Source organism: Oncorhynchus masou, chromosome 2, assembly GCF_036934945.1.
Source record: "Oncorhynchus masou masou isolate Uvic2021 chromosome 2, UVic_Omas_1.1, whole genome shotgun sequence".
Taxonomy (NCBI): domain Eukaryota; kingdom Metazoa; phylum Chordata; class Actinopteri; order Salmoniformes; family Salmonidae; genus Oncorhynchus; species Oncorhynchus masou.
The window spans coordinates 34,886,442-34,910,347 of NC_088213.1; the positions used below are offsets into that span (position 1 = coordinate 34,886,442).

Sequence of the window (23,906 nt, forward strand, 5' to 3'; positions counted from 1 at the left end):
TCTCCAACACTTTGTTTTTGCATTATTTAAACCAAATTGAACATATTTCATTATTTACTTGTAGCTAAATTGATTTTATTGATGTATTATATTAAGTTAAAATAAGTGTTCATTCAGTATTGTTGTAATTGTCATTATTACAAATACATTTTTTTTTAAATCGGCTGATTAATCGGTATCGGCTTTTCTGGTCCTCCAATAATCGGTATTGCCGTTGAAAAATCATAATCGGTTGACCTCTAGTGCAGACACAGATCCTCTAGTGCAGACACAGATCCTCTCCATGTCACCTGGAAGGAACGGCACGTCACCTGGAGGATGCAATCCAAGAGTGTGCACAGCCCTGAGATGGTGGAGAGCAGGATCTGATGGTTCACGTGTCAAAGGCAGCGGAAAAATCTAGGAGGATGAGGAGAGAGATTCCGCTTTGGCAGTGTGGAGAGCCTCCGTAACACAGAGAAGAGCAGTCTCGGTTGAGTGACACGTCTTGAAGCTTGACTGGTTAGGGTCAAGAAGATTGTTCTGAGAGCGATAACGAGAAAGTTGGTCAGAATCGCCATGCTCAGGTGTTTTGGAAAGTAAAGAAAGAAGGGATGGATACAGGTCTACAGTTCTTGACTATATACCTTTTTTGGAGAGGGAAGCATCTCAGGCCATTTTGAAGTCAAAAGGGACTCAGCCAATGGGCAGTTGAGTTGATGAGGGAAGTGAGGAATGGGAGAAGGTCACCAGAGATGGTCTGGAAAAGGAAGGAGGCTTCGAGCGGGCAGGTTGTTGGCCGGCCAGACCTCACTAGTTGCAGGATGTCATATGGAGAGAACGGTGAGAAGGAGGTCAAGGCGTAGGGTAGTTCTGTGTGAGACCAGTGGACTCAATTGGTGGACTCAAGTAGACTCAAGTGATTGAGTAGCGAATGTTGTCAACCTTTTTTTCCAAAGTGGTTGACAAAGCCGTCCAGGTGGAGGGAGAAGGTGGGAGAAGAGTTTCCTAGGGTTAGAGACAGAAGCTTGAAATGGAACGCTAGATAGTGTCTTTAGCAGCAGATAAAGAGGAAGAGAAGGTAGAGCGGAGGGAGTGAAAGGATGATAGGTCATCCAAGTTTAGTTTTCCTCCATTTTCGCTCAGCTGCCCGCAGTCCTGTTCTGTAAGCTCGCAATGAGTCACTCAGCCACGGAGCAGGAGGGGAGGGTGGAGCCGGCCGGAAAGAAATGGAACAGTGCGAGTCATAGGATGCTGAAATGGAAGAGAGTAGGGTCGAAGAGGCAGAATCAGGAGACACAAGGAAGGATTTAGCAGAAGGGAAGTGTAAAGTGGTGTACTGAACATCATTGATATGTTGAACTATACTGAACAAAATATAAACGCAACGTGAGCTGAAATTAAAGATCTCAAAAAATTCTCCATATGCACAAAAAGCTTTTTTTCTCAAATATTGTGCACACATTTATTTACAGCGCCATCGGAAAGTATTCAGACCCCTTGACTTTTTCCACATTTTGTTAGATTGCAGCACTATTCTAAAATGTCTATCAATCTACACACAATACCCCATAATGAAAAAGCAAAACTTTTTTTAAATTATTATTTTATTTTATTTAAACATAAAAATAAATTGGTACCCTTCCCCAGATCTGTGCCTGGACACAGTCCTGTCTCGGAACTCTACAGACTTTCATCAACCTCAGGGCTTGGTTTTTGCTCTGACATGCACTGCCAACTGTGGGACCTTATATAGACAGGTGTGTGCCTTTCCAGATCATGTCCAATCAATTGAATTTACAACAGATGGACTACAATCAAGTTGTAGAAACATCTCAAGGATGGTCCATGGAAACGGGATGCACCGGAGTTCAATTGATAGGTTTCTTCTCAACTGTAAGGAAGGAAAACTGTGCTAAACGAATGTGTGACCGAGAGCTTAAAATAACATCTAAATGATGTCATTGTGTCAGACAATACTTTGACAAATGGCACTTTGGAAAGGAAAGCATTTCTAGATGCTGTTCTTGGCATGCCGAAGAAAGGTATTCTTTTAAGTTTCTTAATTAGGTTATTTTTCCATTTTCTTAGCTTTCCAGATTGAAGAGGATTTGAAAGAACAATCACCTCCTTAAATAGATTGCAGTCTGTTGTAACTCATTGCATTTTGTTGACGAGTAATTACATCCAATTTGTTTAAAAATTCCCTAAAACAATTGTAAGTCAGCCATATGTAAGTCAGACAGTGACCCTGTTCTTTTTCATGATAAGTCGGCTCTTATAATAGACCAGACAACACTTTGAATCTATGCAGTCCATGCTGTGGCAGTGTCTGTTCAATCGTGCATTGAATACTGAACTGATAATAAAGGGATGACGGTGTTCAGCAGATCAGCCATGTACTGCATCTCTCTGTGCCACCACAATCTATTGATCTGACCTCCTTGTTTGCTGATATTTCCATGAGCTGTCTGATTTGGTGACCTCCCTGACAGATGCTGGGGTTGAGGAGGAGGAGGGTGCTCTCTCCCGTTTTCCTTCTTTCCCTACTCATCCTCATCTCACTGAATCATGCTGTCAGAGTGGATCACTCCCAAATGGATGTCCTCCCCACTTCTGTAATTTGCTTTGTGTTAGCTGTCCGGGTTCATTTTCTCGCACTTAATCTTTGGCCACATTCTCTGTGAAACATCTTGATTTAATCCAACCCTGTAATTTATTTATTGGCCGTGACTGATTCCAGATCTGCTGATGCATTTCGCCTTCATTCTTTTAACCTCTATTCGTGTTTGTTTTTTCCTTCGATGGTAGTCACATTTGAATTCAATTTCACTGTAAGTGAACTCATTTACACACCCTGCACGTTGGTTCTGGATGCTCTCAAGTTTGTTTTGAATGGAGCATTTTTCAATGGCGACTTGGCTACATTAGGGCTTTGGCTCATGCTCACTGATTTGGAAATATGCCTATTAATTTATTTCAGCATCTGGTAGTGCAGATGCAAATAATATGGAAACAAACCTAGCCTATCTGTTTGTCTTCTCCTTAGAGTGGGTTGGCAATTGGCTTGTAGGATTGCTTCACCATTTACACTTAAAGGTACACTGTGGGATTTTTTTGCAATGAGGCCTTTTATCTACTCACCCGGAGTCGGATACCAACTCGTGGATACCGTTGTATATGTCTCTATGTGCATGCTAGCAGATACCCATAGACTTCCAGTCATTGTGCTAATGCTATTGAGCATTGGCTCGCAAAGCTACCTCTAACTTCCTTCATACTGGACACCGAGACGTATAAAAATGGTATCCACGGGTTCATCTGACTCTGAGGAAGTAGATAAAGGGCATTATTGCCAAAATCCAGAAGTGTCCCTTTAACATGGCAATCTTGGGTTATTTGTTAGCACTCAGGAGCAACACAATCCCTCACATAGTACCTCTGGAGAAGCACAGGATGAATGTTCTGTCGTTATGACCCTGTAGTGCTACTCATCTGTGCTTTCCTCTTGTAAGTTGTGGTCAAAGTGTTCCCACAGCATGAAGAGAAAGCTGAAAAACGTATGGAGAATCATCACAGTGGACCTGTAAGAATGCTCCAAACCGATTGTGCCAATTAGGAAGTCTGGAAATGTGATCATACATCAATGATTTGTGCGTCCTCGAATGCCCCCTACACCTCTACTGTTTGGAAAAATAGTTTTATTAGGGCCATTCATAACCAGTATGTCCTTTTAACAATGTGAAAAGCTGACTCTTTTTGTGTACAGTGTCCATTCTACAGTACATTACCTTGACCCATGCATCATTCACCGTACACAATGCATCTGTCTGTTAACTAGAGGATCTTCCTCTTCCTGTGGGTGGTATAGGCCCTAGAACGCTGTTCTAGATGAATTCCATAATCTTGTAGATAATGTCATTCAGGGTACTCCTTAGGTAGAGGACACATTGACATCAGATCAGTGCCATGCCAGGTTTTCCCTGCCATTGATTGCCATTGTTTGGTTTCCAGGTGCAGGAGAAGGATGTGGGAAGATCATCCAGCGCTTCCCCAAAAAGGACTGGGAGGGCACAGCGTTTCCCCAGGGGGTGGAGATGGTGAGTTCATAACATTTTCCTGAGATTGACCGTGTTGAGAGAACGAACACTGACTTATTCACGCACCCTGTGTGATAGCAGTGGTATTGAGTTGCTTGCTTCCCCACATTAACCTCCCTACCTACCTCAGTCTGCATGTTATACAACACATTTTCCAAAAGGTAGTAGCATTAGTCACGTAAACACAGAAATAAACAAATGGCACATTGGATTCCTAATTTTAAAAAGAAGTGGTGCTTTTCTTACCGAGGAGACAAAGTTAAATAAATTACTACCATAAACATTACATACAAATCTGAGTTTAATACTGCAAGCCAAGGTTGAAGATGGCTCTGGTTTCTCTTCGCAGAACTTGAGTTGACCTAATGGACACATGGGGCTTTGCCTGACAAAGCAAAAAGGTTTGCATAATTTCCTGTTGTGACTGTGAGCATCATTTTAGTGGTTATTTTGTCTGCAATGGAAAATGGGCTTGTTAAGCTACTGTGCTACAACCAATCATGCTGTTGGAGCACTCTGTTCACTAAGGGAGCTCTCCCTGGTAGCTCTTCTTGAACATTTTGGAGTTAATGTGTCATTTGTACAGGTTGTGCAGTATTTCCCTGGTTAATCCTTTCTCAGTGCTGACCTGCCGGGACAGGTTTGATCCTTAAAAAAATAAAAATATCTATATATATATATATATATTTGTTTTTATTTTTATCCTCTCTGCTGACTGAGATGCCCAAGTTATTTTGCACTGTGAAATGTTCTGTTGCCGTATAGTACTGACAAGAACCCCAGGAGTGGAGCAACAGTTGAGACATCTTCCCATGTTCCCAGGACGCATGTTCTTCTGGAGTGTGCCGCTCTAATATTGGCATTTCCTGTGTCAACAAATGCATAATGATTGTTTATTTAAGAGTTTGTTTCAACCCCTTCCGCCTCCACTAATTGGAACATTCCTACCCACCTCCCAGAATCCTTAGCTATGTCCAGCCTGTTATTGCTCCCTCTGCTCGGTGTCCCCATCTTTCTTTCTTTGGTTGCATTAGGGAGTTGCATCCCTCTTTCTCTCTGTCACTCTCATTACTCTCTTTTTCTCTACCCTCCTCTCCTCCAAAGGCGACTTGACTCGAGACATGGGACCTGTTACCATTGTGCACAAATCATTTCACTCATTGTGACCAAATATTTGCTTGTCTGGAGAGATCTGGAAGTCAATACCCAGGGCAACAGTAGCAGTAAACTCACAGGCCCAGGCAATCTCCCACAGTTCAACAGCGTACTCCGGCAAGCACATGGCCAATGGGGCCCGCCTGCGTGTTTGTTTATTTGTTTGTTTACTTGGACATACTAAATGATTTGAATTAGGATGCTCTTGTCCCACGGTCAACAGCGAGGATAGCGAGGCGTCTCCTGAATGCCACTGTCCTGCGAAGTACCGAATGTCCCCATATTTTTGGACAGATTCCAGTCACTACTTGAGCCATTTAGTTAGAACAAGCAAAGTCAGCACAATTTCTTAAAGATGTGATCGCTGCATAATTTTTAACAATTGTTTACGTTCACATATGCCCTTCTCCCCTCACGGAGGCTAAACTACTCTGCCTTTTTAATGCCAAGTGGATACACATGGACATTTTCTTCTTCCTCTGTTATACAGTATGTTCCTACTTTCTCTCTCCTCAACAGCCCACTATGGATTTTATTTTACATTTAGCACTCCATGCTTTCACAGAAAAACATGTGGCCAGTTTGTGGTTTATGCTACTCAATGTCCACGTTTTTGGCATAGCCCTCAGTTTGGGACGAGTAGCGCTGAGCGATTTTTAACAAAAGTCTGTTATTGTCCAATTATTTGAATTCCATTTATTAATTTTTTTTTCTGTGAGCAAGATGAGTAACTTCTGTAGAGATAAATCTGAAGCCTGAACTGTGCGATGTAATAAGGAGTTGTAGTTTCCAACAGGCCAATATTCTACATAGTTCAGTGCAGAAATTGTGGTAATTAACTACAATGACCATAATCCATTGCTCGCCCGCTTAAACTTGACAGGTCTGTGCGGAGCAAAACACGGGAGACGGAAAGAACACCAGATCGAGACATATAGAAAGCAGTTGCTTCAAGAACCTGAAAATACATCTAAGTGATTGAGTGTTGGTATTCAGCAGTCAAAAGTATCATGACATTGACAGAATATATTTAGAAGACCCAAATCTTTTCAAATAGCCTATTCCACTCTGGTGGAGCTGTGGCACGAAAGAGATGTATAGTAGCCTAGGCCAATCTGGCTGTCTGTGTGTGTGCCGAATCGTGTAGGTGGAGCGAGTGACACAGGCAACGAGCCTAGCTGACTGTGTTTTGTGATGGGTTGTAAATCATAATGGGCTGCAGAGCAACGCTACTGTCCTCAGAACTGAATAATTATAAACTAATTCGTATTTTTGCCTCATCCTCTTCCCTCTTATTAGCCTGGGCTACTATATATGTTTTGGTAGGTAGGTTGCACATTGCTCTAATAATATGTAAATTAGTTTAGGCCAGTTTAAGCTTTCTTCAGCTATAGCTTAACATTTCTTTGGACTCATCTTGATATTGTTTGCTCAATTTCACTTCTTGTGGCCTAAAATATATTTTTCATTCAAAATCAAACTGTGAATGAGAATAGCATAGACTCCGACTTTCATACTTATTTCCATTCTTAAAAGCGGCAACTTTAGGGCAATAAACACTTTGATCGAATAGTTTTCAGAATACTCTTCATAACTTTCATTTGTTTTAATGCTTTTATAATGTTTCAGTTAGTAGGCTTTTGGTCGTTTGGTTCACAACTGCAAGGAGGGATTTTTTGCATGCATACATTTTGCATACATACATTTTGCATGCATACATTTGTCTTGTAATGCTTTGCTCAACTGTATGGTTTGTTCAAATTTCTCATTAGATTTTATATCTTGCTATTGTTTCTTCTATCTCTCTCATTATTGCATTAGGCCTCCCATGTTTTGGGGTTTATTTAAAAATAACTTAAAAATTTGAGAGCCTATAACTCCATTAGATTCATTGATTGTTTGATGATGAAATATTATGGTGGGATAAATCCAGCATGCATTAAACTGAAAGTGACTTAATAGACCAAGTCATATTCATATCAAATGTAGAGAAAATGTGTGCTTCTATAACAATAAGACACCAGAGTGTCTGCCAATGTTCCCTCCAAGCTGCGTGCATGCTGTATTTTTATATAACTAGGCAAGTCAGTTAACTTCTCTAGGGTAGGGGGCAGCATTTGGAAATTTGAATGAAAAGCGTGCCCAAATTAAACTGCCTTCTACTCAGGCCCAAAAGATAGGATATGGATAGGATAGCAAATTTGGATAGGAAACACTTTAAAGTTTCCAAAACTGTTAAAATAGTGTCTGTGAGTATAACAGAACTGATTTGGCAGGTGAAAACCTGAGAAAAATCCATTCAGGAAGTAGGATTTTTTGTTTTGTTTGTAGTTTTCTATTCAATGCCATTACCGTATCCATTGATTTAGGACTCAAATTGCAGTTCCTATGCCTTCCTTCCACTAGATGTTTAGAAATTGTTTCAGACTTGTATTCTGAAACATGAGGGAGTAATAGCAGTCTGAATGAGTTGACCCTGCCGTGTCACAGAGCTTTTTCATGCGCACGACCGAGAGAGTGCCTTTCTTGTTTACCTTTTATATTGACAACGTTATTGTCTGGTTGAAATATTATCGATTATTTAGGCTAAAAACAACCTGAGGATTGAATATAAATATAATTTGACATGTTTCTATGAACTTTACGGATACAATTTTGATTTTTTTTGTCTGTCTGTTGTGACTGCGTTTGAGCCTGTGGATTACTGAAGAAAACCTCAGTTTTGTTCGCGTTTTCGGAGACTTTATCGAACAAAAGGAACATTTATTGAATAAATGAATGTCTTCTGAGTGCAACATATGAAGATCATCAAAGGTAAGTGATTAAATGTATCTCTATTTCTGACTTGTGTAACTCTTTTACTTGGCTTGTTACTGTTTTTAATAATTTGTCTGCTGGGCTATGTTCTCAAATAATTGTAAGGTATGCTTTTGCCATAAAGCATTTTTTAAATCTGACATTCACAAGAAAATATATTTTCTGAATTTTTATAATAAGTATTTCTGTATTTCAATTTGGAGCCCTGAAATCTCACTGGATGTTGGCCAGGTGGGAAGCTAGCGTCCCACATACCCTAGAGAGGTTAAGAACAAATTCTTATTTACAATGACTGCCTACCTCGCCCAAATCCTAACCCGGCTGACACTGGGCCAATTATGTAGTGACGCCCCTAGCACTGAGATGCAGTGCCTTAGACTGCTGTGCCACTTGGGAAACTAAGTAGCCAATGGGCAGAGGGTAGCATAATTTATTGTTCTCTGTAATAATGGTATTTGATCAATATTGCATTTTATTTTGTAAAGTGGTTTCTTGCCTCAAACAACACAACATTTTCAGTCACCCCCTTGTCAGTAGGACAAGAGAATAAACAGGTTCATGTTTAGCCCTGCATGTTTTTTTTCAAAAGTCTCATAGAATGTAGGCCTAAAATGAATGCCACACATTGGCTGCTACTGTAGGCTGAATGATCAAACCGCTTTTTCCATGTTAAAATGTTATGGGATTCATTTTGTGCATTGTTTTTGATGATAGGCCACTCTGGTAGGCCTACATTATGATCAAATAGCCACATGGCCACTTTTAAAATTAACTTAAAGCGGGTACAGCCTCAAGTGTTCACAGTGAACTCGTGCTGAAAGTTGCACAGAAGTTTGCGCTCAGCAGACCAGACATTTGCTCAGTGCCGAAATTGTTTTGAGGGAACATTGGTGTCTGCTATAAAAATAGACTTTGGCTATTGGCCTAGATCATCTGATTTTTGTATATTTTTTTCTGCTTTGGTGAGACTAGCTGTCTACATTGTTCTCTTGCTTTGTGTAAATATAACATTTATTTAAATGGACTATAGGAATATAGGCAATTTAATTGATGTCAACTATGCACTGTTCTGCTGTGCGCTGCCTGATCCAATTCTGATCAGAGTACTTGTTTGGTAGGTTTCTTTTTACTAATCTATTCGGACCACTGAAATCCATATTCTGGTTGTCCCACAATTGTTTAACTTTCCCCCCGGCAAGTCTTAATGTCAAGCCCTGCTCACCTCAGTGCTGAGAGTCCACACTTGATTTCCCCTGGTGAATGAGGTTTCCTGCTAGCTGTTAGCCTGGCTGGGGTATACATGGTCCCTATTCGGTTTGAGCAACAACATAAAAAATGGAAAAGTCTTACTTCAGAAATGGAAACTTTGTGTTTTGATTGACTTAATCACACAACCTCATGTAACATTGACATTCCATTCAGAATAAATAGACCTCACTCTGTCTGCCTACAAGTCATTCTTGTTTTTCTCTTGACATTGAAGTAGACGTAGACGTTAGAATCCTTTCCATTCCTTTATGCAGTCAGGTGGATTCTTGGTAAGCCCAGGCACATTCTTCCTGGCTTAGATGAAAGTACACTGGGGAGATTTGGTAGCGTTACTAAGATGCTTTCGAGTCTCAGTACTAAGCTGAAGCTTGATCCTGTACCTACTCCAGTCTTGTCTAGAGAAGGGCTTTGCATGTCAGAGTAGTCATGCATCACCACTGATAGCAGTCAGTCAGTCTCATCCAGGCCTTTCAAGAGGTCCAGTGAAATAGACCAGACGGGAAAGTACCAGATCAGCAGGTGGAGGAGCCCGTGAGCAGCCAACCTGTTGCATAATCCATGTCAATGTTGTGGAAGCCAGAATGGATTGAGAGTGGAGCCTATTGTTTTCACAGTGGGAATGGGAAATTATTTGTTAACCTCAGCGCTTCCGTTAATGGTTAATGTTTATTTTCAAGGAAAAACATAGAGACCTGTATGGATGCAGCAATATACTGCCCACATCTTTTGGTTCGCTTTAAGGTCATGAACAGTCAGTCTTGTTTTTCATGAAATTGGATGAAACCAGACCAAAGTATGACAAATGACTGCTTCTACATTGAAAAAATGTTTGATCATAAAATGAATGGTTCCCTCTCCCATGTCGAACACTTGGATTCAGGAGGTGGGATTATTAAGTGAATAGGTGACTCTAATTTGAATACTCCAATGGTAACATGATATTCTCTTACCTAATTTAAGGAAGTGTGTGCCTTTCCAAATCATGTCTAATCAATTGAATTTACTACAGGTGGACTCCAAGTTGTAGAAACATCTCAAGGATGACCAATGGAAAAAGCATGCACCTGAGGTCAATTTCGAGTCTCATAGCAGTGTGTCTGAGTACTTATGTAAATTAGGTATTTTAATGTGTAATAAATATGCAAACATTTCTGAACCTGTTTTTGCTTTGTCATTGTGAGTAGATTTATGAGGAAGGTAGTATGACATTGGAACGTTTTATAACGAACGACCTAGATCTCAACCATTAAGACTGAATGACTTGGTCGTTTCTCTGGCAACTGAACCGATAGAACAAACAACCACCCGGCTTGGGTAGCAACCCTAGATTTGTGGCGGGACTATATCTTATGGAAGGATAAAATAGTATGAATACATTCAGGAAAATATATTTTTTAATTGAAACGTCAATCGTTATTTGAATATGTTTGTGACCTGTTGTATAAAAGTGATATTGCCTACGAAGCCGATGTTTCGAGGATATATTGGCATGGTTTGCCGGCACTCGACTTCATCTCAGGCCGAACAACACCCGTGCTACTATATCCTCCAAACATGATATTTTCTGGCATTATTACTAATTTTTAGTTCACCAAGGTATGTTGCTACTTTGAGAATGTGACATGTAGACACAACTGCTGGTATGAAAAACACGTATTTTTAATTGGCAAGGAATGCTCGTGAAATATGCTATCAAGTGCATATATTAGCAAAAAGTCTAAGTATGTAATACTAACATGTTTCAAGCAGACCACTATAGTCACTGTGCCCAAGAACACTAAGGTAACCTGCTTAAATGACTACCAACCCGTAGCACTCACGTCTACAGCCATGAAATGTTTTGAAAGGCTGGTCATGGCTCACATCAACACCATTATCCCAGAAACCCTAGACTCACTCCAATTTGCATACCGCTCCAACAGATCCACAGGTGATGCAGTCTCTATTGCACTCCACACTGCCCTTTCAGAACTGGACAAAAGGAACACCTATGTGAGAATGCTATTCATTGAATACAGCTCAGCATTCAACACCATTGTGCCCTCAAAGCTCATCAATAAGCTAAGGACCCTGGGACTAAACACCTCCCTCTGCAACTGGATCCTGGACTTCCCGACGGCCCGCCCCCAGGTGGTAAGGGCAGGTAACAACACCTCCACCACACTGATCCTCAACACGGGGGCCCCTCAGGGATGCGTGCTCAGTCCCCTCCTGTACTCCCTGTTCACTCATGACTGCATGGCCAGGCACGACTCGAACACCATCATTAAGTTTGCTGTTGACACAACAGTGGTAGGGGAGATTAATAACGTAGGTGTGCCTGATTACCGACAGTGATGAGACAGCCTATAGGGAGGAGGTCAGAGACCTGTCCGTGTGGTGCAAGGACAGCAACCTTTCCCTCAACGTGATCAAGACAAAGGAGATGATTGTGGACTACAGGAAAAGGAGGGGCTGTAGTGGAGCAGGTTGAGAGCTTCAAGTTCCTTGGCGTCCACATCACCAACAAACTAACATGGTCCAAGCACACCAAGACAGTTGTGAAGAGGCCTCCGACCACAAGGCACAGAGGGTTGTGCGTATGGCATAGTACATCACCGGGGCCAAGCTTCCTGCCATCCAAGACCTCTACCAGGTGGTGTCAGAGGAAGGCCCTAAAAATTGTCAGACTCCGGTCACCCAAGTCCTAGACCGATATCTGTGGTACCAGAGTGCCAGGTCTAGGTCCAAGACGCTTCTAAACAGCTTCTACCCCCAAGCCATAAGACTCCTGAACATCTAATCAAATGGCTACCCAGACTATTTGCACCCCCCCCCCCTTCTTCTACGCTGCTGCTACTCTGTTATTATCTATGCATAGTCACTTTAATAACTCTACCTACATGTACATATTACCTCAATTACCTCATCACCGGTGCCCCCGCACATTGACTCTGTACCGGTACCCCCTGTATAAAGCCCCGCTATTGTTATTTACTGCTGCTCTTTAATTATGTTGTTATTATCTATTTTTTTAGGTATTTTCTTAACTGCATTGTTGGTTAAGGGCTTGTAAGCCTTTCACTAAGGTCTACCTACACCTGTTGCATTTGGCGCATGTGACAAATAACATTTGATTTAAATTTTAGAAAAAGTATGTTCACTTATCTGATAAGGTACTAAAAATATCAGAACAATTTGTTTATCTGAGGGTAGCCTCAACACAAGTTATTTTGTAGCTTTGAAATTGGGCACTAGTGAGAACTTACACATAATTTTCTAACTTAATAAAACATCTGATTGGGTTAGAATAACAAAAAAATATGGATATAACGAGATTAATTAGTTGAAACATTAAACAGAAGAAAATGTTTAAAAAAAATTTGAATCCAAAGTTGGAAGTAGGCTTAATAGGTACGTGTTTCAAAGAGCTGTCAGTCAAGGTGAGCTCATTAATATAAGCCCGCCCACTCAGCCTGTCTTTTCAAACTTCCTTGTAGTTAGCCATGAGAGAGAGTCATTTCTTTCAAATATAGAACATTTCTATCCCCCCAAAATATTATGTGTGGTATTTTTGTCACTCAATGCTATTTTACATGTGAATCAGAATGACTGTTTGGGACTTTTTAAAATGATATATAACATTTTAAAAAAAGTGATTGAATGAATGACAGAGATATGCATGAATGCCATGAAGAGCTGCAGCGGAAGTCTGACGGTCTCTGGGCAGTGTCAATGGTTTTAGGTGAACATTCCAGCGACCTTGTTTATGCTTGGGTATTTATGGGATTTTACGAAAGAGACACAAGCCCTTAGTGAAGAACAAATATACTTATTTTGAAGGGGCATTGTGGTCTCTTCCTGTGTGAGTCACTGGGGCCGCTTTGCTGGTGGCCATCATGGCTGTGCTGCTCTGTGAGTTATAGCACTAATGTATCACACTGCAGAGCCATCTTCACGCTCCGTCTCCTCGGGATCAATGAGCTATGACAGCATCATCCTCCAAACTTCCATCCCCAGTAGGGTGGTAGTTAAATATAGAAGCAGTACCACTAGTTCAGCCAAACATCACTCATGTCTACAGATGTCCTTGGACACCCATGTGTGCTTGGGTTCCAATATATGGTCCGTGTGTGAACACTTCCATATTGATTTGTGGTGATGTGGCATTTAGGAGGCATTGTGCGTGTGGTGGAACCCCAAGAGCAGCTTCAGTCTCTGTCTGATGAGACTGGAGAGAAGATGTACTGGCCCATATGTGACACATTAGATTGCATTACAGTAAGCAACCAACCGCTGAGTAAACATGAACATTTATAACAGCCACATTTGGACTAAATCACATAATGCTTTCTAAATTGTGTGATTCCTTTAAAATATGTGCAAGACAATTAGAGGATGAGATGAAATCAATAGCATTCATATGTTGATATATTTATTTTTGCGAATGGAAAAAGTTCAGAGAAGTGAGGCAGCATGTAAGGGGGCCAGTCCTGGTGTCCCCACTGTGAGGTGACACACTTTGGTCAAAGGCCAAATGAATGGGATTCTAGCTTTGAACTTTTTAATGAAGATACACCATAGTGTTTTAACATACCCCACCAAGCAATTTGGCTCCAGTTTTAGCTGGTATGTAAATTGTTATTATTTGCAGATTTCCTCCACGCCATAAAAAAGAAAATGAGTCGTTTACTAACAGTTGGAATACATCTGTTGAATGAAAAAAAGCGGATGGGGCTGAGCACGAAAAGCATTTTGTGGTCAAAACAGGCCCCCAGCAAACTAAATAACCACAGATGAAGAATGCACCAAGAAAAAGCGTTTACAACTCAAGCTCTGAAAATGTGTTTCTAATCTTTTCAGGCAAGTGATGATTGGGCTATATATATCACCCAGCTCCATTCCTCTCATCTGCCAGGCTGGCCTGCTCTGCATAGGCCTAGAGCCTGTGGTCTTACAGACAACTTCACTCAGGAAGTCCCTATGTGTGTCAAAATGTGTGTGTCAAAATGGATGCTATTACAGAGATTATACAGAGATTTGTTCACTGCAGGCCACTTTTCACTTGTTGCAATATGCCTCTCAACACACATGCTTACCTCTACTGTTGTATTGACTACTGAAGTGGGAAAAAATGGATACAGATGCATATTGCAATATTATTTTTGGATGTTATTTTATCGATATTTTACTTGTTTTTCGCTTCTCTAGGTAGCTTTAGCTAGCGCTGGCGCTGAGGGGTGGTCAGTCTTCTTTTGGCTGTGCCGGGTGAAGGTTATAACAGTACATGGCCACGATGTTGATATGTTCATAGATGACCAGCAGGGTCAAATAATAATAATCACAGTGATTGTAGAGATTGCTACAGGTCAGCACCTCAGGAGTAAATGTCAGTTGGCTTCTCATAGCTGATCATTCAGAGTTAGAGACAGCAGGTGCGGTAGAGAGAGTCAAAAACAGCAGGTCCGGGACAAGGTAGCATGTCCCGTGAACAGGTCAGGGTTCCATAGCCGCAGGCAGCAGCACACCCAGGTGGACTGGGGACAGCAAAGAGTCATCAGGCCAGGTAGTCCTGAGACCTGGTCCTAGGGCTCAGGTCCTCAGAGAGAAGAGAATTAGAGTGAGCAAACTAATTTACACAGGACACCGGATAAGACGGGAGAAATACTCCAGATATAAGACTGACCCTAGCCCCCCCGACACACAAACTATTGCAGCATAAATACTGGAGGCTGAGACAGGAGGGGTCGGGAGACACTATGGCCCCGTCCGTCTATATCCCCGGACAGGGCCAACTAGGCAAGATATAACCCCACCCACTTTGCCAAAGCACAGCCCCCACATCACTAGAGGGATATCTTCAACCACCAACTACTACCCTGAGACGAGGCCGAGTATAGCCTATAAAGATCTCCCCCCATGGCATGTACCCGAGGGGGGCGCCATCCCGGACAGGAAGATCACGTCAAAGATTCAACCCACTCAAGTGACGCACCTGTCCTAGAGACAGCATGGAAGAGCACCAGTAAGCCGGTGACTCAGCCCCCATATTAGGGTTAGAGGCAGAGAATCCCAGTGGAGAGAGGGGAACCGGCCAGGCAGAGACAGCAAGGATGGTTTGTCGCTCCAGTGCCTTTCCGTTCACCTTCACACCCCTGGGCCAGACTACACTCAGGACCTACTGAAGAGATGAGTCTTCAATAAAGGTCGAGACCGAGTCTGCGTCTCTCACATGGATAGGCAGATCATTCCATAAAAATGGAGCTCTATAGGAGAAAGCCCTGCCTTCAGCTGTTTACTTAGAAATTCTAGGGACAATTAGGAAGCCTGCTTCTTGTGACCGTAGCGTACGCCTAGGTATGTACTACAGGACCAAATCGGAAAGATGGATAGGAGCAAGCCCATGTAACGCTTTGTAGGTTAGCAGTAAAACCTTGGAATCAGCCCTAGCCTTAACAGGAAGCCAGTGTAGAGAAACTAGCGCTGGAGTAATATGATGAAGTTTTTTGGTTCTAGTCAAGATTCTAGCAGCTGTGTTTAGCACTAACTGGAGTTTATTTAGTGCTTTCTCCGGGTAGCCGGAAAGTATTGAGTATTGCAGTAGTCTAATCTAGAAGTGACACAAGCATGGATTAATTGTTCTGCATAATTTTTGGACAGGAAGTTTCAGTTTTTTTGCAATGTTACGTAGATGGAAAAAAGCTGTCATTGAACAGCGCCAAAACTCTGGTATTTTCCATCCTATAGCTTGTTCTCCATATTTTTAAATGGTGAGCCAACATGTTTTCACCCCTTTTATTTCCCTGTCTGATCAAAACTGCTCTCTTGTCTCTCTGCATCAAACATACACTGAGTGTACAAAACATTGGGAACACACATTGAGTTGCACCCCCATTTCCCCTCAGAACAGCTTTAATTTGTCAGGGCATGGACTCTACAAGGTGTCAAAAGCATTCCACAGGGAGTCTGGCCCATGTTGACTCCAATGCTTCCCACAGTTGTTAAGTTGGCTGTATGTCCTTTGGCTGGTGGACTTTTCTTGATACACACGGGAAACTGTTGAGTGTGGAAAAACTCAGCAGCGTTGCAGTTCTTAACACACTCATACCGGTGCGCCTTGCATTACCACCATGCCCTCTTCAATGCCACTTAAATGTTATCTTGCACATTTCACTCTCTGAATGGCGCACACACACACAGCAATGTCTCAATTGTGGAAAGAGCAGGTATTCCTAATGTTATGTCCATAGTGAGCAATATGTTTGGAATATCAAATTTGCAAAAACAAACGCAGTGTTGAATCACAATACATATAACGTTGTGATAATCCCAATACATATTGTATTGGCACGTAAATATCATGATAATATTGTATCGTGAGGTCCCTGGAAGTTCCCAGCTGTAGCATTGACTTCTTGATTGTTCAGTAGGATGCATGGATGGAGACACAGGAAGAGGAGATGGTAAGGGGGAAGTACACAGACAGTCAGCATTAAGTGGTGTCATCGGTAGTGAAATGTCATAGATTCAGAAGAGTCTGGTTCATGTTGTGACTTGGGGATAAAGATGCTACGGAAACACAAGGACAAAATGTATCCCATAAACAGGAGTGACATTTGGCCAGTTTTGGATAGATACACCTCAACTCTGTGACCAGAGACTAACCACAGCACCACTGACATGGATTACAGCATTCAGAAAGTCAAGGCTGATTCCATTGCACTTGCTTGCAATTCATCCATTGAGAACCTATTATTCTCTATGAGGATTTATCAATTCACTGTATGACATACCCTAGATTGCCTGAAATGTTCCCTTTCGATATGGATTGAATGGATATGGATTCACATATTTTTACTTTCATGCGCAAAGACTTAAGCTGAGAGCCCCACCTAGTCATTGTACGGTTTTCTTTTGAAACTAGGAGAAAATATGGACTACATATGTGACCCGTTTCAGGAAACTAGGCGTATGTTGCAAGTCACGACTTCATGTGCCTTAATAATTAATCAAAATGTATTTTTTGGCAGAAATGCCTTCTGAAACGTGAAGCTTCATGTTCCTTAATAACACACTTTTATGTTATATATGAATACAATTGTTGAATCACGAGCCTTGCTGGTTAAGCAACAGAAAAAGAAAGCAACCTTCCCACTAGCCGTGATTGGCTGATTATAAGGAGTGGGCTGGACATGCCGAGAGAGGAGTTTGGATTGGTCTGCCATATAGAAGGCTTCTGTCTATTTGAGCTGGTCAGTCTGTGTTGGTAATCCTTTCGAACACTGCTTTTAAAAAAGTGTTATTCTCCACTTTCTGGAGGATCAAGTTTTGAAATCAGTGGAATTATAGTATGATCACTAAAGAGATGGAGAAAACACCGGTCTCCGGATTACACCTTCAAACTAAGGGTAACTGTGGCATGCCATCCGCGTCCATCATGCATGAGGAAGTATACAGATAGTCTAGCGTTAGCTAGCTACATTTTCAGATATTACTAGTTTCTAATTTTGACAAAGTGGTTTCATTTCAAGCTAAAGTGTACTGTTAGCTATCCACCTAACGTTAGGTTGGCTGGCTCCCTAGCTGACGTTATTATTCATATCCCACAGCTGTTTGCTTCGCTAGTTAGTGCCTAATGTTAACGAGCTAACATTGAACCTGGATGGTTAGCTCCCAGAATATTCATGCAGGATAGTAACGACATGATTTGGCACTATGTTCATTGTTTAACTAGGTAACGTTACGTGTGTGATCTTATGTTGTTTACTTAGCTCACTACATGTCTTAAGCTGAAGTGTACAACATATGTTGACTATGGCCGGTGTCAGTTAACGTCTGCAAAAAAGCGTAATGAAATTGTTGCCAGCAGAGCTGGTTTGGCTGTTTTTGTGTTATTTTCACTCTAATCCGTGTCGATGAAGGTGCTGAGACAGGGTAAAGAAGGATTTATAGGCCTTGACAATTGAGACATGGATTGTGTATGTGTGCCATTGAGGGTCAATAGATTTAAGTGCCTTTTGAACAGGTTATAGTAGATGCCAGGTATATTCTCCTCTGGCAGCTCCAGCGTCAGTCTGGTTAAAGAATTGCTCTCTGATGATGCCAAAGGAAAGGCCTAATCACAAATCGTTTGACTCTTTTACTCCATCCGGCCTTCTATATTTCTGCCTTGGGATTCGGGGGTAATGGAATCAATGTGCTGAAATAATTTCAGTGTGTTGTGATGGTTATCGTGAGTGTTTTACATTTGTATTGGAATCGGACACTTCCAGCGCCTTTATCACTACGGTATTTGAATTTACTACCATCAAGTCCACAATGAGGAAATGAAACGTGCCACACACATGCCAGAGAAATGATCAGACTGACTTTGTTTGTTACAAAATTTGAGTATGCTAATTTAATTACGTGGACCCTTTGTAAAATGCTTTGATGAAAGTTAATTGTAGGCCCATATCCATTCACATCAGTCTTAAAGTATTTTAAATCTGATACAAGTTTGTTATTTCAGGTATTTACAGTTGGAAGTCGGAAGTTTACATACACTTTTGTTGGAGTCATTAACTTGTTTTTCAACCACTCCACAAATGTCTTGTTAACAAACTATATAGTTTTGGCAAGTCTGTTAGGACATCTAACTTTGCATGACACAAGTCATTCATCCAGCAATTGTTTACAGACCAGATTATTTCACTATCACAATTCCAGTGGGTCAGAAGTTTACGTACACTAAGTTGACTGTGCCTTTGAACAGCTTGGACAATTCCCGAAAATGATGTTATGGCTTTAGAAGCTTCTGATAGGCTAATTGACATCAGTTGAGTCAACTGGAGGTGTAACTGTGGATGTATTTCAAGGCTTACCTTCAAACTCAGTGCCTCTTTGCTTGACATCATGGGAAAATCTAAATAAGACCTCCAGAAAAGAAATTGTAGACCTCCACAAGTCTGGTTCATCCTTGTGAGCAATTTCCAAACGCCTGAAGGTACCATGTTCATCTGTACAAACAGTAGTACGCAAGTATAAACACCATGGGACCATGCAGCCGTCATACCGCTCAGCAATGAAGAAGTCACGGCTCCAAAACCACTATAAAAAAGCCAGACAACTGCACATAGGTCTGGTCTGATGAAACAAAAATTGAACTGTTTGGCCATAATGACCATTGTTATATTTGGAGGAAAAAGGGGGAAGCTTGCAAGCTGAAGAACACCATCCCAACCTTGAAGCACGGGGGTGGTAGCATCATGCTGTGGGGGTGCTTTGCTGCAGGAGGGACTGGTGCACTTCACAAAATAGATGGCATCATGAGGTAGGAAAAATATGTGGATATATTGAAGCAACATCTAAAGACATCAGTCAGGAAGTTAAAGCTTGGTTGCAAATGGGTCTTCCAAATGTGTTAAGTTGTTGGAGTGGCCATCACAAAGCCCTGACATCAATCCTATAGAAAATGTGTGGGCAGAACTGAAAAAGCTTGTGTGAGCAAAGAGGCCTACAAGCCTGACTCAGTTACACCAGCTCTGTCAGGCGGAATGGGCCAAAATTCACCCAACTTAGTGTTGGAAGCTTGTGGAAGGCTACCCAAAACGTTTGATCCAAGTTAAATAATTTTAAAGGCAATGCTACCAAATACTAATTGAGTGTATGTAAACTTCTGACCCACTGGGAATGTGATGAAAAAAATAAAAGCTGAAATAAATAATTCTCTACTATTATTCTGACATTTCACATTTCTTAAAATAAAGTGGTGGTCCAAACTAAATACTAATTTAGTACCTGTAGTCATTGTTGTATATCATTTGGAGCATTTCAGACTGACATTGTGCTGTCCCTGTCCATCTTAACAAGACTGAAAGAACCGATGGTAGATAAGGGCGTAGGACGGGGGGGTGGGGCTGTCATATTGTTTCCAAAAAGTTGGAGGTCTGTTACTCTGTAAAGAAGAAGCTTTCAATACAGTACAATGAGGTTGAAAGGACTACATTGTAGCATAGCAGCTAACCAAAAGAAGGGGTCAATAGAACCATGTTCTGCTCTCAAGGATGCTTGTGACGTTAGTTGGTGAAGTCCATCGGTGTAAAGCTGGAAACTCTTCACAATACCATTTTACCCTTCTAAGCCCAATCAATGAAGCAGGCGGCACTTCGTCAAAGGATCTGCTAAAGGCCCTGGCTTCCCAACACATTCCACACTTTGACACCTCACAACCATCACGCATTCTCCCTCTGACTCAGTCTTCATTTTGTTCTGGTTGAGTTTAAAGACCACCCTCCTCACCTCATGTGACATGGAGGATAAGGCAGAGTGTTTGTTTGCAGTGACATAACTGAACACTGCCTGAAAATGTCACTTCTAGACTGTAGTTGTTGTGCTGTGGGCGAGATGCTGACCAAGTAAACAATGGGAGTCCTGTCCAGCCCTGTCCGACTGACTCCCATGCTCCAGTCAGGCTAAGCTTCTTCTCTATGGTGTCTCTGGCATACCTCGCCAGGCCTCTCCTCTGTGTCTCTGGCATACCCTGCCAGGCCTCTCCTCTGTTTCTCTGGCATACCTTGTCAGGCCTCTCCTCTGTGTCTCTGTCATGCCTCGCCAGGCCTCTCGTCTGTGTCTCTGTCATGCCTCGCCAGGCCTCTCCTCTGTGTCTCTGTCATGCCTCGCCAGGCCTCTCCTCTGTGTCTCTGTCATACCTCGCCAGGCCTCTCCTCTGTGTCTCCGGCATACCTCGCCAGGCTCTCCTCTGTGTCTCCGGCATACCTCGCCAGGCCTCTCCTCTGTGTCTCTGTCATACCTCGCCAGGCCTCTCCTCTGTGTCTCTGTCATACCTCGCCAGGCCTCTCCTCTGTGTCTCTGTCATACCTCGCCAGGCCTCTCCTCTGTGTCTCTGTCATACCTCGCCAGGCCTCTCCTCTGTGTCTGTCGCCAGGCCTCTCCTCTGTGTCTCCGGCATACCTCGCCAGGCCTCTCCTCTGTGTCTCTGTCATACCTCGCCAGGCCTCTCCTCTGTGTCTCTGTCATACTTCGCCAGGCCTCTCCTCTGTGTCTCTGTCATACCTCGCCAGGCCTCTCCTCTGTGTCTCCGGCATACCTTGCCAGGCCTCTCCTTTGTGTCTCTGTCATACCCCGCCAGGCCTCTCCTCTGCTTTACTATCCTGCCGTTTACTCATATGTAAGGAGGTGTTGTTAGATTTATAGATCCACATGGTTAGAGCTCCTCTCATTCCTCAGGATTCCAGCTAGTCTCTCATTGAACTCTCACCTAAAACACTACCCCATTACCTAAAAATGCTTGATTTTTTTGCTACGGCAACTCAGACATGTTGCATGGCAATATGCAATACATTTGTCCAATTTGTCCCGAAAATGCACTGACGAGGAAAAGTTTGACGTGTGGCTTGTTAAAATGTAGGTGTTTTACAGGGCCAGCTATAGTAGTACGGGGTCCCTAGAGCAAATTAGACTTAAGTGTCTTGTTAGCTCGAGTATTCGAACCAGCAACCTTTCGGTTACTGGCCCAACACTCAAACTGCTAGACTACCTGCCGGCCTTAGGAACCACATTATGCGGTAAAAGTGCGGTGATTGGTTAAAATTGCAAGCCCTCCTTTGTACTTTGATAATATTGTGATAATTTGACTGTTTTATGAGGAAATAGTGTGGTGATTGCATATTATGCAAGGAATCATTAATTTTGCAACAAAAGAAATGGCCCCATCATCACAGACTCCTGCAGGGACTGAATAAGACTCGGTGAGCTTTTAGTTAATGGTGAGGTATTTTCATAAAGGCTGCATAGCAGCTGCCGCTCTTGATTTATAGAAGTTGGATTCCTGTCAAAAATTAAGTGTTGACAACATGGTCATGTTTGTCTCCCAGTTCAGTGTTTTTCTAAAAAAGATTGTGAGGATATCGTGTGCCTGCTATTTGGTCAGGTGGTGGGATATGAACTCATTTTGGGATTGGTTTCAGCTCTAGTACCTCAATACACAGCTGTAACACAAGCCCATTGTGAAATATGGAAAAGTACTTTTAGCCCATATCATCGCAGTGCATTCGGTTCTTCTCAATTTAGGGATATGACATGTTATACAACAGCTTTTATCTGTTTGATATATTAAGTTAAATTAGCCTTGCGTTGTGGGAGCCTGTCAATGCAGGAATGCAAGATAAGAGTAATGTTCCTTTAAACACCAAAAGGATTGATAACACATTTTTCAAATGATCTTGCATACTTTCACTTCTGGACCAAAGAGATCAGGCTATGATTTCCTTTTGTACCCCTTACCTCAAAAGCTGTGAGTAGGCAGTCAATGTTGTAGGCTGTTTGGAGGCTTAGATACCACCCTTCACTTAAAGGAGATGGGCTTTTCCATCAAAGTACCCATAGGCCCAACAGTGAAGTTCATAGGAGCATGTCAAATTAAAGCTAAGAGTCTATTTTTGGTGAAATAAAGGTACTTAAAAAAAATCATTTTCTATTATAAAAAAAATGGACTTAAGTGAAGGCTTTGATTTCTGGATAAACAGATGGAAAAGGGGTCTTAAACATCTACCAAAAACAGTCTTAAGGTATCAGAAATGCATAAAAACACAATGTTGATGAAATGCCCTGCCAACTAACGTCAACACCTTATTTAGTTTTGGAGAAATTGTATACCTTCTGTAAGTTTATGAAGTATTCCCCCAAAAACCCACATATGTTTAAGATATTTTCTCATTTCTCTCCCTCATGAGGGAGGATAATGAAAGTTCACAGAAGAAACAAGTGAAGGTAGACCTACCAATTGGTTATAGTGTTTCTACTGATAACAATTTTGTTTATGAATTAAGTGATTAAAACTGGTTATGCCAAATTGATAACTGGATTACTGCAACTGAATTGGCTACAATGGGAAATCATAATAGTCACGACACAGTTGGGTCACCTGCTACTGTCCTCCCTTCCACTGGCATACTGTTATGTTCAGCTCATAACTGTTTTCTTTGTGTTTCTGTTGTCTGGTTTTCAAACAAAGATTGTTATAACAGTCTTGACAACCCATTCCTCTCTCACTCGCCATTTAATGTCACCTCTCTCAGCTCTTACTGACATCTGCCCACGAGCCCCCTCTTTCCATTTACGGTGTAGTTTCAATCATACAAATATAATTCATAGAATAGACCCATCCCTTCAGACCACTGCAATTTAGCTGGTACACCATTTTTGAAATTTGAAGTGAATTGTAATTTTAACTTCTAAATACTGCCACAATGATGCTGCTGGTCCACCCACCGGCGAATGTCAACTTAAATGGTCTATTCTATGATCTATATTTCTCTCGTTTCCGTAGGTTTCCTATGAAGGATTGACAGTATAATTTTTAAACAACAGACTCTTATTCAAGTCAACATTCTCTGATCTGTGGACCTCCAACCATCTGTGGTACTATTTGAATGTTGAAATGCCAATTTTATTCCCAAATATGCCACCCAGAGTGGCCTGTATTCAAGATCATGTTGTTAATCAACCGAGGGCGGGCACAACTCAACCTATAAATAGGGCCTCAGCCAATGGTTCCCAACCTTTTTCGGTTACTGTACCACCAACTGAATTTTACTCTGCCCGGAG

The 23,906-nt window shown here is 41.9% G+C and overlaps 1 protein-coding gene across 4 annotated transcripts in view; it reads left to right on the forward strand.

The window, feature by feature from the left end:
* The window catches only part of LOC135503713 (myotubularin-related protein 13-like), a 155,722-nt gene that overhangs the window by 33,794 nt on the left and 98,022 nt on the right, over positions 1 to 23,906 (forward strand). For all 4 annotated transcript variants that reach the window (XM_064921860.1, XM_064921866.1, XM_064921871.1 and 1 more), the window contains exon 2: positions 3,994 to 4,079. In XM_064921860.1, the coding sequence (XP_064777932.1) occupies positions 3,994 to 4,079 (86 nt within the window). The remainder of the gene's footprint in view (positions 1 to 3,993; positions 4,080 to 23,906) is intronic.